Raw genomic sequence first — 17,095 nt, 5'->3', positions numbered from 1 at the left:
CTACTGACATCAGTAGTGATGTCAGTAGGTCCTCCCACAAACACCAGGCATTCCTAAGGGAACCCCCCCTACCCGCCTACAAAACGGGGCGAGCTGTCACTCACCATTGACAGCCGCCCCATCTTGTAGCGAGCCCCACAGTGACTGAAGATCAGTCGCTCGGCGGGGCTCGCGCACGCCGGACTTGGCACGTGCGCTTTAGGGAACCATCGAGCCGCTTGCGAGCGGCTCTGAATTAGGCCCACAGTTACAATTTGCAACTCGCCCACTTCAAACATAATTGGATCGAGCCCTTATAATTATAATTAGACACTTTTACCCAATATAATGCAGTGCTATACCCTTTCTATATATATTAGAATTCTACATATGAAAGGCCGGACACCTGCTCCAAGAACCGCGCATAGCGAGAGCAGTATAATTACCCTCATTATATAAGGAAAACATTTATGAAAGAGTAAACACAATTAGTGGAGTTTAGCAAATGCAGAACCACATGGAATAGCACGTGATCAGTGATACCGCTGCTGTACTGTTGGTGTGCATATAATTATGTCTAGTATCTTACTTTCATAATATCACCTGGATATGATCCCTCTGACAGTTTCCCTCATTCACAGTGATCTCTGTTATTATAGCTGTCACTTCTCATGTTCGTCCTCTGACCTAAGCGCTGAAAGATGTTTTGCTCTTTTTAAAACCACAAACAATAAAAAACTACTGAAGTTATTACTGTAACCTCCATACGGCAGGAACTTGCTATAGTGCTGATTCCAGTTATGTCAGTATTTACAATATATTATTTTTATTTGAAAAATGTTACCATGCTCCCTGAGGTGGTTTCCAGCTTCAGCTTTCAGGTGCTTGTACTCTTGTTACTGCTATCATATTGTTCTATCTCGTACATATAAAGTAACTGAGATTTAGTGCTTTGCTATGAAACTCTCCCCCGTAAAGTATTTACGTGGCCTCACTCTGCTCTCCAGCATTTAGTCACCAACTAAAAGTTATAAAGTAAAAGGATCAGAGTCCCCCAGCAGCATCGGAGGGGGGGACTGGAGGCAGCTGAAAGTCACCAACTGGAAGTTATATAGTAAAAGGATCAGAGGGCCTGATTCAGAGCCGGACGCTATTTGCGCTCGCTCGTTCAGAAAAAGGAGCCGGATATTTAAATTGAGCGCTCGCTCTTTGCGGTCTGTTGACGCCTCTATGTCTGAGCGAGCGAACGAAACATGCGCTCGCTATTTTGGAAAGACGCCCTCTGGCCGCTCGCATCCTACGTCATCTCCGCTATTTATTAGATTAATCGAGTACATCGAAAGCCGTCTGAACTGCTCGCAGTGCTTGTGGTAGGATTTTCCTACCGCAATCATGCGAACAGTTCAGGCTAAGAGACAACCAAGTGACGTGGCCGATGACGCTGCTTTGTTAATTATGTACACCCTTAAAACGCCTGTTTTGACCGTTTGGCACGCCTGCGTTCGGATCACCACTCCCCGTTTTCAAGCACCTTCCCCTGTTACCACCCACAAACGTCTCATTCTGTCACTCAAATTAGCAGGCACTCGCTATTTTGCGAGCGCTCAATTTCCGACCGCACTGACTGGTTGTGCGAACATCGCTCGGAGCGAACGAGCGGCCGCTTACGAGCGGCTCTGAATCAGGCCCAGAGTCCCCAGGCAGCAAAGAGGAGTCATGTGAGGAGGGGAATAGAGGCAGCAGGAAGCCACCGACTGAGGGTTATAGAGTGAAAAGTGCAGGTCTCGCACAGAACAGAGTAAAGTAGTGAGAATTCAGTCAAACTAGTGTACAGGATTTGAGGTGTCAAATGCAGCTCTATATTAGTTGTTTTCTCCAGTCATCTTAGAATGCATTTTCCCTCACCCAACTTAGCTCCATACACTGTAAGGAGCACATGAAGAGCATAGGCAAACGCAGGGGGGTTTCCGTCTGCCTGGAAACCCCCCTCCCCAGCCCACACCATTACCACAATAGAAATAGAAATATAATAGAATTTTACTAGTGCTGCATGTTCTTGGAATGGTGCCCACATCTAAAATAAAAACATTCAGCTCAGGCAGGATGGACCTACTGCCGCATCTAATGGATTACTGTGATCACTGGTACTGTATCTGCTTTTTTAATTATGACACACAATACACTTTGTGTGATGCATATTAAAGCTGGTTAAGTGCTAATTATGCCCTCTTCATGGACTGGCCACATTCGGTCTAAAATCACGCATTTGGAAACCCCCCTCTAGAAATCCTGCGTTTGCCACTGAAGAGGGTCTGATGGCATATGGGGAGGTCTAATGGTTATGTAAACCCTGCTAGTCCTTATCCAGGGTTACCATCTGGATGGTATGGGAGTGTGTACAGTTATAAATGGCCCAGACTGACTAGGGGCCCTGCCTACACTCCTGGCTGCAAACTGCTTTTCATTCACAGAAGGTCTGTTAATCAGATTCGGAAGCATCTCACATCAGAGATCATCGGAGCTGGCTGGCTCTGAGACAGATGGAAAGAAATTCACCAGCAATTCCCTCTCTGCATCAACACCTGGCTCCTCCCAGTGGCGTAACTATAGAGGGTGCAAGGGGTGCTCTTGCTATGGGGCCCCCCTGCCCAGCAAGCATCCCCCTGCACCTAGGGCCGGATTAACAATGGGGCAGTGGACAGCCTGCTGGTCCCTGCTGGAGTGCTGTCTGCCAGCGCCACGGCTGTCCACTGCTGAATCCCCAGCTGGCTGACACCCACCCCGGCTCAAACTCCAGTGGGCTGACCCCGCCTCCTCCCCCAAGCCGCCGCCAGTTAAAACACTAGAAATGGCAGCCATGTGACATAACAGCGTGTGATGTCTCATGTGTATCCTGCAGCCCCACCACTGCGCCCAAAAGCAGACGAGGCGGACAAGCTCAGCTCTGTTTGGCTGGTACCTTATCTCTGTTGACTTTATCACCATCCAAGGCTTAGTAAATAGACCCCTATATTTCTATATTTTTTGACACTGTAGTGTATATAAGTCTGTATGTGTTTTATATATATATACATATGTATATATATATATATATATATATATATATACAATACACATATATTTATTTGTATATATATATATATATATATATATACACACACACGTATATACATTTATATATATGTATGCACTCTGATTGAGACCTGAGTTGGGGGGGCCACTTAAAAATTTTGCTCTGGGGCCCACAAAGTTCTCGTTACACTCTGGCTCCTCCTCTCATATTAATTGACTCCTCCCCTCTCAACACCCGCTTCTCCCTCTGAAACACCCTTCTCCTCCTCTCTTTATGCTGCCATATAGAACAGTTGTGGGATGCTGTAGAACTTAAACAACAGTTCACGTGAAAGTCTCAGCATGTCACCTGGTGCGTACATGAGGAAGGAAGCGCGAGCATTCTGTAGGAGAAAATATTGTGCTACCCTAGGGCAGGTGTGTGACGCTCCACCCCAATTATTCTATTATTAATAGATCAGGTTAGCACGTTCCCCCACAGGACACTTGTTCTTCTTCCTTTAATAAATGAAAGCAAGCCAGGACTAATGTTTATACAAATGCCTTCACCGAGAATGTAATAAAAAAAATATGTTCTAACTAATGGACTTCAGGGTCACAGCACCTAGCAGGGAGTGGGCTACAGCTTTGGGTAAACCTACTAGACTGTCCAGCTTTCAGGGCTAGTATTCATGATGCTTCCAAACAATAGTGCTCCATGTTTACTCAAGCCGTTTCCCTTTGCAGGTTGATGGCACAAGGGGAGTTCACGTGTAAGGAACAAGTAATGAGGTCAAGGGGGCATGTGAAGAGGTCTTGGGGGAGCATGTTGGAAAGTCTGGGGGCGTGTGTGGAAGGCCTGATGCCATATCGGCAGGACTGTTGGGCATGTAAGGTGCATGTGGGGAGATCTCGGGGGCATGTGGGGAGATCTACTATGCAAGGAAGGGGCATGATGGGAGATCTGGGGGGCAAGTGTGGAGGACTGATGGTATGTTCAGAGGTTTTATGGACATGTAAGTGGCATGTGGCAATGATTTGGTGGCATGTGTGAGGTCTGATGTAAATGTAAGGAGCATGTAGGGAGATGGGAGGGCCATATGGGCTGATCTGGTAGGCATGTAGGGAGATCTATGGGGCGTGTCAGGAGATCCAATGCCATGTGGGAATGTCTGATGGGCATATATAGAAAATGTGGGTACTGTAAGTCTGATGGGTATGTAAGGGGCACATGAGGAGATCTTGGGGACATGTGGGGATGTAATATTTCATGTGGGGAGAGGTCTGAGGGCAAAAACGGTACATGGGGAGGTCTGATGTGCCTGTAAGGGGCATTTGAGGAGATTGGGTAGAGAGTGAAGGTCTTATGGCATGTGGGGAGGTCTGATGGGCTGGTGGCAGGGCCAGATTAACAATGGGGCGGATGGAGCTACAGCTCCAGGCCTCTACATAAAAATAGGCCCATTGTCATGACAACATGATGTTGACTGACCATCTGCTCTCCACACGGTCAGCCATAAATCATAAGTAGTTAAATTGTATTTCTTTTTACCTCACAAAATGAAGGATTGTTTTTCCTTTACATATTTAGGGAGACATTGGAGAGAGAGTATAGGGGTACATGCCCACATGGCATGACATGGCATTTTCAGCTCCAGGTGGCCATCAATCCGGCCCTGGCTGGTGGGGAGGTATGAAGGGTATGTGGGGTGGTCTGAGATATATTTTTGCCCAAAATGCTGAAGTAAAACACTGATACCTTGCACCAGGTATAGGGCTGGAACAAATCTGCACAAAGGGGTTGATTCTGAGTTGTGAGCAAACCAAAAAACAAGAGATATGGTAAGAACTTACCTTTGTTATCTCTGTTTCTACGAAGTCCATAGGGTCCACAGGGTTGACCTTGGGGTATAGGTTGGGAACCAAATCCGGGCACCACGCAGTTAAAGCTTTTAGCTCCCAGGATGCACTTGGGTCCACTCTCCCTATAACCCCGCCCCCCAGCCAGAGGCACCTCAGATTGTAAGTAGCCAAAGGCCGGAGGAGGAGAGAAAAAGAGAGAGAAAACTGGAACACTCTAGAACCATACTCACAGAAAAGGAGACGGGAAGCCGGTGACCAGTAACACAGCCCATATGAAGCCAGGTGCGTCAGGGCGGGCGCCCTGTGGACCCTATGGACTTCGTAGAAACAGAGATAACAAAGGTAAGTTCTTACCATATCTCTTGTTTTCTACTTCAGGGTCCATAGGGGGTCCACAGGGTTGACCTTGGGGATGTCCCAAAGCAGTTCAACCAAGGGTGGGGACGCTCCTGTGCTGAGAGGAGAATCCGTCGCCAAAAAGGAAGCATCCTGAGAGGCAAAGGAAACCAATGCCTAGAACCTTAAAAAGGTATGGACAGAAGACCACGTGGACACCTAGTAAGGCAAAACAGCCGAGGCGCCACGACGAGCCGCCCACGAGGGTTACACGGCCCGAGAAAAAAACAAGCCTCAACGACAGAAATGCCCACCCATGGGTAGGCCCCTGAGGAAGACATACGAGGCCATCCAGTCAACATTTCATTATAGGCCGGCCATCGTTTCCTGTTAAAACCAGAAACCGCAGACCACCAATAAGGAGTCCGCTTACCATAAGGAACTTGAACGGATCACATAAAGCCAAAGAGGCCGGACCACAGTCCATGAGGCCACAACAGCCGAGAGGACTGGGAACTGAATGGCCATACCATAAGTTCCAGAATAATATGGAACCTAAAAACCACTTTAAGAAGAAACACAGGGCGAGAGCAACTCACACCCTGACATGATGCCCTCCAGAAGAGGGAGCCACATGAGAACGCTCCCCATTCAGACACTCTCCTGGTTGATTTAAACACCCTGAGAGAGAGAGAGAGAGCTTAAACAATAGACCATGTAATGGCTATCACAACCAGCGGTTCCATGGACTGTCCCCGGAGGGAACAAAGAACCACTACTAACTCCCCAGGAGTCCCTAGGGAGGATAAGTGGAGACATAATCCAGAAAACACTCCAAAGGATGAACTGGATACCAGAGCGGAGCAATTCCATATCTTAACCATACCGACAGTGTAGAGATCCGCACTGTCAGGAAGGCCAGGCCAAGGGTGAAACCCAAGCCAGCGGGAAGGAATGCCAGAATATCTGGAAATCCTGGACACCGGAGGATCGTATCGACAGGTACGATACCATAAGAATTATGTATGCCACAGTCCGTGGCAGATCCCAGCAAAGTCTGGCCTATCTGCTCTAAACATCTCAATGAAGACAGAGCCAGGGAAGCCCGAGGACCACAGTAGGGGCGCAGTTAAAGACAAGCGATCCAGATCCAGGGAAAAACAAGGACCCTGAGACAACAGGTCCAGATAGTGAAGCAGTAGGAACGGAGCATCGAGGAGGAGACTCCGAAAATCTTAGTACCAGTGATGTCTGGGACGACCTGGAGCCCCCAGAAGGAAAGCCCCTCCGTCTCGAATTAAACTTCCGAAGACCTCGAGGAAGAAGGGAGACCGGAGGACACAGGTACACAAAGTGGAAGGACCACTTCACTGACAAAGAGTCACTGAAGGTAGCTTCAGTACTCCTAGAGCTGGACTGTAACACCGGTAATGTGTGATCGAGTCAGAAGGCCATGGGGATCAATCCCCTCAGGGAGGCCCCCTCTGCTCACCAGGAGTTGAAACCTCTCTTGGAGAAGAGACTAGTCCCCGGGATGCACGCCGTGACGGCTGAGGAAGCCCGCTTCCCAATGGAGAGCTCCGGGAATAAACACCGCAGAGTTGGCCAGGAGAAGACCCTTGGACTATGTCAGAATGGGTGACATTCCTAACATTGCCACCCAACTACCAGTGTTGCCTAGATGGAAGCCACTGTTGTGACACTGTCGGACTGAACCTATTCAGGTTAACCGTGACAAATGGGTTAGGCCAGAGTGAAAGTCCAAGACAGCTTAAAGTATCAACAAGGTAAGTGGCAGGGCAGAAGCGACAGACGTCCAACTGCCCCGAAATGAATGCGGACCAGACACTGTCTTTAGCAAAGAACACCCTGGACGAGATGGCCATAGCCACCCGGACAGAGACCAACTCGCCTCCGTAGAAAGTATCATCGTTCGAACAGTGATCCGATGGAAAAAACTCGATCCATCTGGAGGGGAGTCAATTATGGCAAGGCCTGGAATGGAACTGAGCACATTCCACCCTACCAAAAGGTAGACACTCTGGTAGACCGCGCATCACAAAGAGTAATGACATATGTCGACTGCGTAGATATCCGCACCCTCGAAGTTGAAGAGTGGAGATCTTGTCTTACGCCAGAAAAATTCTCAGATTCTGAGAATCCAGCAGTGCTCCCAGATGAAGAAAACCCTGTGAGGGATGCAGGGAGGACTTTTCTGTGACGAGAAGAAGCCCCGGTTATCCTGACCTGGCGGTAAAGTACCTTGGTGATCCTGCTAAAAGTAGGAGACCGTCCAGAGAAAGGAGCATTCGGATACACTGAACAGGTGAACTGTCAGAAAATCCATAAAGCTGGTAAACCCCGGTGGAGTTGAGGACAGCCCCAAAAGGCAGAGCCCGAAACTTACAAGTGTTGCTGTGGCACAGCAAACCTGAACCCATGCTGATGAGAGGGCTCTGTATGTACCCGTAGGTACGTATCCTGAATACTCGGATATACCATAAAATCCCCAGGTTCCAAACATCGGATGATGGAGCATGGACGATTCCACCTGAGTCAAGGCACCGTTGGAATCTGATTCAGGGATTTGAGACAGAGTATAGGCAAAGGAGGACCAGTCGGTCACCGCCCCAAAAAGAAAGTAGAACAACCAGTCCCTCACTGAGATAGTGAGGTTGGCCGAAATAGCTCTGCTTACCACAAAGACTGTATAGCTTTCTGGGATTGTAAGGCCCTGATCAGTTCTGAAGAAGGGCCCGTGTACCAATGCCTGTGAGGAGGCTGCATGAGCAATGAGAGGCCGTTGAGAATCAGTACCTCACTCTGGAAATTCCCCAGATGTAGACCTGTCCCGTCAGGCTGAGGGTATATCCTCAGGTGTAGAAACAGGGTCGTCCGGAAGTCCAGGACTGCTCGGTACTGGATATGGTGGCCCCCGTGGAGGCCGACAGCCTAGGAAAAAACAGGCCTTTAGGCTGACCCTGAGGACAAAAAGACTTAACAGAGTTAGTCCGAATGTAGTGGGAGTAGCTAAAGACGGTATCTCCCCATTAGTGATACTGCCAATGATGCAACGATCTTGTCAAGGTCTGAAAGTTAGAAGACCGGCATCCCATGAGGTAATCCCACATATGACCACTGCATATTTTGTGAGCGGCAAAAAGATATTTGAACCTCAGACGTGTTGGAGGGGAAAAACGTCACAAAAGCATCACCATGCGATGGCCATGGTAGGACGGGCAACAGGCCCTGAAAACGAGTACATTGATTTCAGGCAAAGTTACCACCTACGGATCCGTAAAATCCGTCCAGGCCGGGATGGGAGGCGTATTAATGCCTGTAACCCGATGATTAACATACAAATCCATCCCAGAAGGGGATTTCCATTACTTGTGAGGACCCTCAGGGAATGGGAAACAGGAGGCCTTTGTGACTCCTCGTATCTGGGGACAGCCAGACTCCCGCTATGAGATCCACCCGCTGGGCAGAAAACGGGAGATGTATGATACAGGTGCAGGATCGACATTCTCTATATCCAGAATGAGCCTGGCTACCAGCCCCAAAGCAGGGATAATAATACTTGAGATCGGCTCCCCCCCATGTGAGAGGGAAAGAGCCGAATATACCATCCAGTTCACGGCAGAGCCACTGGTCAGTAACCACAGGGCGTATATCACGCCAATTAGTATTTCGTATAAAACGACATCCACCAGGGTGGCCGTTGTGGTAATCCCTGCAAGGGGAATGACAGACCGATGTGGTATCGGAGGTAATTCATGTACTGTGAAAAACCCCGGCAGGGAGCGATAGTCTGTGACACAGGGGTAAATTGCAAGAAATTGCGAGATACCCCGAGTTCAAAAGGGCAGTATGGTGAAGTAACTCCAAGCGAGTGACGACAATGGGGCCCGCCCGGCGATCCTCAAAGGAGAGGATCCTGAGAAACAACGCCCTTTAAGGGGGTCGTGCAAGGGGCCCGGCACCAGATGGTGCCGCATACGTAAACCTTTCTGAGTTAAAATCCTCCGCACTAATTCCTGCAGGCTATGACTTGCAGGATAGCAATAATGGGTGCAGTATCGTGTGCAATCTCCTGGTCAGATATATCTGACTATCTTGACGGAAATATTAAGCAGCGCCATACCGGTCCTGACTGACGCTAAGATTAGCTGCAGGAACCCATTATCAGCGTACGCAACTCACAGTTCCATCTAAAATATGGCAACGTGCAGCACGCAACAGTTTGTGACAAACCTCACAGATATTAACAAATATATATATGTGAGGTCTCAGAACCACCCCAGGTACACCTGTATTAGGGCAGATAAAGAAAAGGGATAGATATACACTGACAGGTGAGAGAAAAAGCAGACAGTCAGCACTAGCATAAGTCACATACAATGCAGAAAAATATATATACATACATAAGCATGACATATAATATACTGCACAATGTCGCTACATTCAACTGCCCAGATTCAGTGTCTGGGAAGGCTATAGCGCTGTGTACACTCACCCAAAATGGCCAGGTACGCAGGGGGACTGGGCTCACTGACATCCTAAGAGTTCTGCAGCACCACAGAGAGAAAATGGCCGCTGGAGACCTCAGAAGAAGCGTGGCCCGCGGAGGAAGCAGCTCAGCGACGCCAGACTGTAGTATTGAAAGGCGCGCTGAGCTGAGGGGAGGAGCCGCTAGACAGGGAAGGCTTCCTCCCCTGGCTAGCAATTAACCCCCCGGGATGCCGGCTCCCGCTGCCGCTATAATCCCTGGTGGGCTGTGGACACACGGGGTATGCCTCCATGGAGGGGGAGCCCGCCGCCACCGCTAGCGCCTCCGGTCTGTCCCCAGAGACCGGAGGCATAAGGCTGCATGTACACGCGGGTCACCGCAAGCGGTGACCACGCGACTTACCTGTCCCCGTCGATCCGGCAGCAGCCCAGGGATTCCTCCAGAGCCCGGCTAGTACAGACTCTGGGGTCCCGCTGCGATCCCCAGATCTGTACTGGCGTCGCAGCGCCGGCGGGGTGTAGGAGCGGCAGCTCAGACGTCCATTGGACAGTCTGATGCTGCCGCTCTGAAGAGTAGTAAAAAAATAATAAAACAAAACTCTTTTAAGCTTAGAGGCTGCTAAGCAGCCCCCCTGCAGTAACGGTGACCCGACTCCGGCCGGGCACCAACTTAAACTGAGGTGCCTCTGGCTGGGGGGCGGGGTTATAGGGAGAGTGGACCCAAGTGCATCCTGGGAGCTAAAAGCTTTAACTGCGTGGTGCCCGGATTTGGTTCCCAACCTATACCCCAAGGTCAACCCTGTGGACCCCCTATGGACCCTGAAGTAGAAAAAGCAAATAACTTGGTATCTGGAGCACACCAGGTTGCAATGCAGGGGGTGCAAATGCATGTATTATTTTTGTATGCAGGGTAAATACTTGGTTGATTTATATTTAGATGTGTGGGGGGGGGGGGGATGGGACGCGACTAGAGCACTGGCACATGAACTCATAAAAGGAGATACAGAAAAATAATAAATGATGGTTATACTGCTGTGACGAGTAATGAGTATGAGATAATAGATATAATGGGCGGAATTCAATTGATTTCGCGGCCCGCATCTCCCGTCTAAAGTGACAGGAGATCGCAGGCTGCTATTCAATTGTGCCAGAATTTCACGCTGATCGCGCCCATAGTGGTCGGGTTTACCCGCGTAAAGCAGCTAAACCCGACCAAAGTGCTGGGCGCGATCGCGAAAAGTGATGTTTGGACGCCCAAACATGTCACTGTGGGCTGAAATGTAGGGCTGCGAGCTGAAATGTAGCGCTTGGCAGCTGATCGCGCCCGACAGGAGCAAGAATAGAATAGCTCCGTCGGGCGCGATAGGAGCTTGAGAGAATTGAATTCCGCCCAATGAGTTCACAGAGGTGCTCCCATGAGAGCAGGTGGAGTATATATATGTAAGTAGAAGGAAAGAAACACAGTACTCTCCTTGGTGGGGCACTAATCCATCATAAATTATAATAAATCATAAGTAATATAGCATAACTAAAACCTATAAAAATATTGAGAAAAGATACTCACATGAAATGCAACAAACATATAGTGACAGGATTAAGTATTATCTCGGCCTGAAAGGATGCTCTGGGTCCTATAGTGTTGAAATACTGTAATACACTGGATGATTTCAATTTTTACAAAGCAATTTAGATTTCAGTTTGGACGCGATCCTCCCAAATCCAAATCTCTCTGCACATTTTACATCTGCCCCCCCCCCCCCATTTAACCCCACCCCCACCCCGCCCCTGCAGTGCAACATGGTTATACCAGGGTGCAAAGTTACTTGTTTCTTATTGTTTTGTTCCTAACTCTAAATCAACACCCCTGTGCATATTTCCACCATATATGGCATACTTACCTACTTTCTAGCTGCCCCCTCAGGGCATGTTACAGCCATATGGGCAGGGTGGGGTGTGACTGTGCATGGACCCGCCCACTGCTATATATTATGTCATGATTGGTTGCATTGTAAAGCGGGGGCAGAGCCATGATGACGCCATTCAGCGTGAATCACATCATCAAGCTGCCAGGTGCCACCCACTTCAGTGAGCGGCACTGGGCAGCTGTAAGGGGGCTCCGGGTGATTTATGAGGGTCTGGGAGAGAAAGATGAGTCTCCCAGAAGCTCCAATAGAATAGGCAAGTATGGTGTGTATATATAGAGTTTAAATACAACATCATCCACCTAATCGCCAAACCAGGGACGGCTCTAGGGGTGTTCGACCTGAGCGGTCGTACAGGGGCGCCACCCATAGAGGGCGCACCCCTCCCCATCATCCCGATTTCAGCGGGACATTACTATCCCGCTGTTCCACCCGTGGGCCGAGGTGGCCCGCGGGTGGTTAAATCGGGAGGTTGGGGACCCCCACCGCCGTAGCTGTGCTGGACCCCGGAGACTCTGAATGGATGCTGCGCGCATGCGCGTGGCATCCATTCAGTGACAGGAGAGGGCTGGGGGAAGCCCAGCTAGTGAGGCTCCCCCCAGCCTGACGTTATTTGGAGGCGGACACGCCTCCTAATAACATCATGCAGGGGGCATGGCCTATGGAAATTAGGCCATGCCCCCATTTTCTGTTGAACGCGAAGATAGGGCGCTCTGGAGGGGGCGGGCACAGGGTGCTCCAACCCCTGGAGCCGGCCCTGAGCCAAACAACATGAACTTGCTCTATGTTTGCCTTTGTCTGTTTCTGTTCTAGAGCACCAGGGCGGCCAACATATGGCTGTTGAGTGTTGAACATTTATATAATATATCACCTATTCAGAGCAGACAAAGCCATCATACATCACCACCCCCTGGAACGGCTGTGGCTAGCCTACTGTTGCTGGGCTCAAGCCCCCTGCGAATATTTAGCACTCCGTCTCTACACATGGTAGAGGTAGAGAGAAAAAGGGCGTGCACTTGTATTCACTGTAGTCTGGCGTTCCAGCTCCTCCGGTACCTTGTCTTGCCACTGTAACCCTTGTGTTTATAGACCTCCCAGGTTCCTGGCCTTGGCCCTCTACTTCATTTCTGTCCCTTCACTAGTGATCCCTGACCCTGATAACACGCAATTTAAGGTGCCCACACACATAGCGATTTTTTTCCTGATCTGGCCGATTCCAACACATTGGAACGACAGATCGGGTAAAAAATGCCCAAATCGTGAGTCCCCACTCACGATCACGATACGATGCGCGCAGGGGCATCTTAAAAGAGGAGGGGGCCCGTGTGCACTCCCTGTGCTGGGCCCCCTCCTCTCTCCCTGGTGGCTGGCAGCCGATTGATGTGACTGGCCAGCCACCGGAGCATTAGTAGACTCTGGGCACTAGAGTGTGCCCGGAGTATACTGCGCATGCCCAGAACACTGAAAATATGGCCGCAGCGGCCATTTGCTGATGTTCTGAGCAGCGCTGACACCCGACGCGGGACCACGGACAGGTAGGTTTAAACTAATATGGGTGCAGTGTGGGTGGTGCGAGTCCCCCCTGGACCCAGGGGCCCGTGTGCCCCTCACACACTGCCCCCAGTATAGGTACGCCACTGGATGTGCGCCCCCGCAGGTTGCACATCGCATCTTCAGATCTGCCGTGCAGTACGGCAGATCTGACAATCTAGGACACAATGCATTATAAAAAAGTCTGGCAGCAGGAGATCGTATGAAGATTGGACAACATACCGTGTGCTGATCGTGTGCTGATCGTGTGCTGAGCTGCCGGGGGAGGATTTCAAGGGAAATCGGACACATCATCGGATCGTAAGTATATCGGTATGTGTGTGGGCACCTTAAGTTCTTTTTAGAGTGACAATTACTAATCCAGGGACACCTCAAGGAGCAGTTTGTAAGTCGGGGGCTTCTCTTTCAGGCATCACTCTGAGGCGCCTGAGTAGTAAGAATAGGAGTGACAGGCTTCTAGTGCTGCTAATGAACAGATTTGTGGCTGCACATGGCCGGAGTGTCACTGCAAATCTGAGGGGAAATAGCTAACATGCCGATACTTGCTGTAGGAGCTTATAGAGGGGTGAGAATGCTCCGTCTATTTTTCCAGCATTCTCTGCATTTATATGCATTTTTCAGTTTAATGGTCATTAAAGCAAAGTAGGTTTTATAGTAAACACAAAGGCCCTCATTCAGAGCCGGACGCTCTGAGCAGAGCACACGCTCTGAATGAGGGCCGTCCTCCATAATTATGGAGCGTCCTCCTGGACGCTCGTATAGCTGTGGGTCACCACCCACAGCCTATACGAGCGTGCAGGTTGATGGCCGCGATGGTCTTGAGTTTCTCAACCGCAAGGCCCGGAGTGATTTTGGCTCTATCAGAGCCAAAATCACTCCCACTGACATCACTAGTGATGTCAGTGGGCCGGCTTCTGACGGGAGGCGTTCCCTTGGGAACGCCCCCGTCTGAGAGGCACGCCCCCGGCACGCCCACCAAAGGGGGCGTGCTGTCAATCAACATCGACAGCACGCCCCCTTTGATAAGACACAACGAGCGAAGGAAAGTCCTTCGCTCGTCGCGTCTGGCGCATGCGCACGACGGAGCTCCCGCCGTCGTGCGCATGCGCAGTGCACACCATCGACCCACTTGCGAGCGGACAGCCGCTTGCGAGTGGGTCTGAATCAGGCCCAAAATTCCAGCAATAACTGTAAAAACAACATAAATACTGTTCTGGGGTCGGATGCAGCAAAGCAAGACATGCGGTCAAACCCCTGAAAATGCCGTTTTTGGGGGTCTGACTGCATTTCTCATAGTATCAAGCCCCGGAATGCAATATGTACTTTGGTGCTTTGATGCGGTGGGCAACGCCATCTAATAATGGCGTTGCCCAATAAAAGTCTACGGGCTTCTAGTCACAACGTCCCCCAACGGGAGGGATCCAATCAGCGCGTCCTTCTGTACATGCGTTGTACATGACTTTCTATTATGGCCAGCTGAGCAAGTGCCAACGTCGGACGGCGCATGTGCGAGCAAGCAGCAGCGGTGATCTTAGGCAGACGCCATATAAAAATGGTGTTAGCTGCCGGGGCTAAGCTACGGATTGCATTCCGGAGTTTGGTAAATCTGGCAGCTTGGCAGGGACCACGGCAGATATGGAAAAGATTTTGCATGTACGTGACGCGGTAGGAAGCGCTTAGGCAGAGACAATGGAGAAATCCGCAACATGCTTGTGTATGAAGCACTTTCAGCAAAAGAGCATAATCCATGCAGGTACTCAGGGCCTGATTCAGACTCGCTTGCGAGCGATATGCGGTCACAAGCGGGTCGATGGTGGGCCACTGCACAAGCCCCGTAGCAAGTGAGAAATTCACTCGCTCTGGGGCTCGCTACAAACGGGGGGCGGCTGTCGATGTTGATCGACAGCCTGCCCCGTTTGGTAGGTGGGGAGGGGGGGGTGGCTGGACAAACTGAGGCGTTCCCGTGATGTCGGTAGTGAGCTTCCTGCTCTATTTGTTCACTGGGGCTTGCGGTGGATGAGACCCTACCACAAGGGTCTCGTCGCAAGCCCGATGGTCGTGATGGTCGCGACCATCGCCAGGCCGCCCGCTAAAGTTGTGGGTGGTCACCCACAGCTTAGCGAGAGGCCTGGAGGCCGGTAAAAACAAAAAAAAACGTCCCGCCCTGATTCAGAGCGAGGGCTTCATTGCGCCAGGTACAATGGCTATTATTATATAGAGCTAACGATAGAAAATAATGGTTTATAGGTTAATAGTCAAACTTGTGAAAACAAACTGTAACAAATTTTAAACTAAGGAACAATAGTCGCCACCTGAAGCGATGCCAGCTCTTACCCCAGTGCCAACATTAATTAAGTCATTTCACTTTTTAGAAGCCTGCCTGTAATAATTCTCCTTGTATTACACTGACACTTCAATAGCAGAATCTGGCAGCTGCATCGTCAGAGGATTAATGATGTACTCAGTGGGTTCATACCTTCCGCCAGCACTATGTTCTCGCTCTCAACCTTACGGTTTGCGCTGGATTTTTTCTTCTTCTCCAAATTCTTAACTAAAGACAAAACAAACACACAATGAGCTGGACTGAACCAGGGAACATCTACATTACTATTAGCGGAATGTAAGTGGGACAAGAGCATCTCTGGCTCAACACGAATAAAAGGGAAATAAAGCCACCGAAAGTACAGGCTCTGGAAGCGAATCAATTGCGTATCCATCAGTCAACAGAGTGGAGAAGTTGTCTGTAGCAACCAATCAGCTTTGTATTGAGTGCATTCTATAAAATGACAGGTAGAAGCAGATTGGTTGCTATGGGCAACTTCTCCACAGGTCGTCTACACTCTTAACAACGCTTGATTTAATACGAAAGACATCACTATCTCTTCAACGAGGCAAGATCGGTTCTAGAATAAGTTCCCTCATGTACCAAATAATCATCTCTTTATCACACCCCACTCTCAGCAAAGCTGCATTCCACAGACGGAATCTACACACCCAGGAGATTGTGTGGATCTGAAAACTCAGGGCCTGATTCAGAGCCGGACGCTCTGACCAGAGTGCTCGCTCTGAATCAGGGCCCTCCTACATGAAAATGGAGCGGCCTTATGGACGCTCGCATAGCTGTGGGTTACCACCCACAGCTTATGCGAGCATCCATGATGATGGTCGCGATGGTCAAGACCATCGCGACCATCGGGCTTGCGACGGAGACCCTGCGGTAGGGTCTCACTGCCGCAAGCCCTGGAGTGATTTTGGCTCTATCAGAGCCAAAATCACTCCCACTGACATCACTAGTGATGTCAGTGGGGCCGGCTTCAGACGGTAGGCGTTCCCATGGGAACGCCTCCGTCTGGCAGCCACGCCCCCGCCACGCCCACCAAAGGGGGCATGCTGTCAATCAACATCGACAGCACGCCCCCTTTGGTGCGAAACCCGGAGCGACAGAGAGCCCGTCGCTATCCGGGTCTCGCGCATGCGCACGTCGGAGCTCCCTCCATTGTGCACATACGCAGTGGGGCAACATCGACCCGCTTGCGAGCGTCCTGCACTCGCGAGCGGGTCTGAATGACCCCCTCTGTTCATTATCACTTAATTTCTACAAAAGCAGGTGATAATGAACATACGTCATCTGATCGCCATCGCCCATCTGATCCCCATCGCCCATCCGATCACCATCGCCCATCCGATCACCATCGCCAATCTGAGCCTGAGGCTACTCAGAATGTCAGTCTCAGCTCTGTAACTGAGGCCAGTAAATCTTGACACTGTCCTCATCACTCCAAACAAATGGAGCCGGCGCCCCAGTGTTCAGTTTAGGGGCACTGCGACCATAGTCGCAGAAAGAGACCTGCTCATACGCTAATCTTCAACCACTGTAGATGTAC

The 17,095-nt window shown here is 50.1% G+C and overlaps 1 protein-coding gene across 3 annotated transcripts in view; it reads right to left on the bottom strand.

Moving 5' to 3' along the window:
• The window catches only part of COL14A1 (collagen type XIV alpha 1 chain), a 254,844-nt gene that overhangs the window by 192,454 nt on the left and 45,295 nt on the right, over nt 1-17,095 (bottom strand). For 2 of the 3 annotated variants that reach the window (XM_088450204.1, XM_088450205.1), the window contains exon 5: nt 15,688-15,762. The exons of the other annotated variant lie outside the window; for it this stretch is intronic. In XM_088450204.1, coding sequence (XP_088306330.1) covers nt 15,688-15,762 — 75 coding nt within the window. The remainder of the gene's footprint in view (nt 1-15,687; nt 15,763-17,095) is intronic. 3 annotated transcript variants of the gene reach the window in all.

The sequence above is a fragment of the Taudactylus pleione genome, unplaced genomic scaffold (assembly GCF_031769625.1).
Source record: "Taudactylus pleione unplaced genomic scaffold, aTauple2 ptg000510l, whole genome shotgun sequence".
In the NCBI taxonomy this organism is placed as follows: domain Eukaryota; kingdom Metazoa; phylum Chordata; class Amphibia; order Anura; family Myobatrachidae; genus Taudactylus; species Taudactylus pleione.
This window is presented reverse-complemented; position numbering and strand designations above follow the sequence as displayed.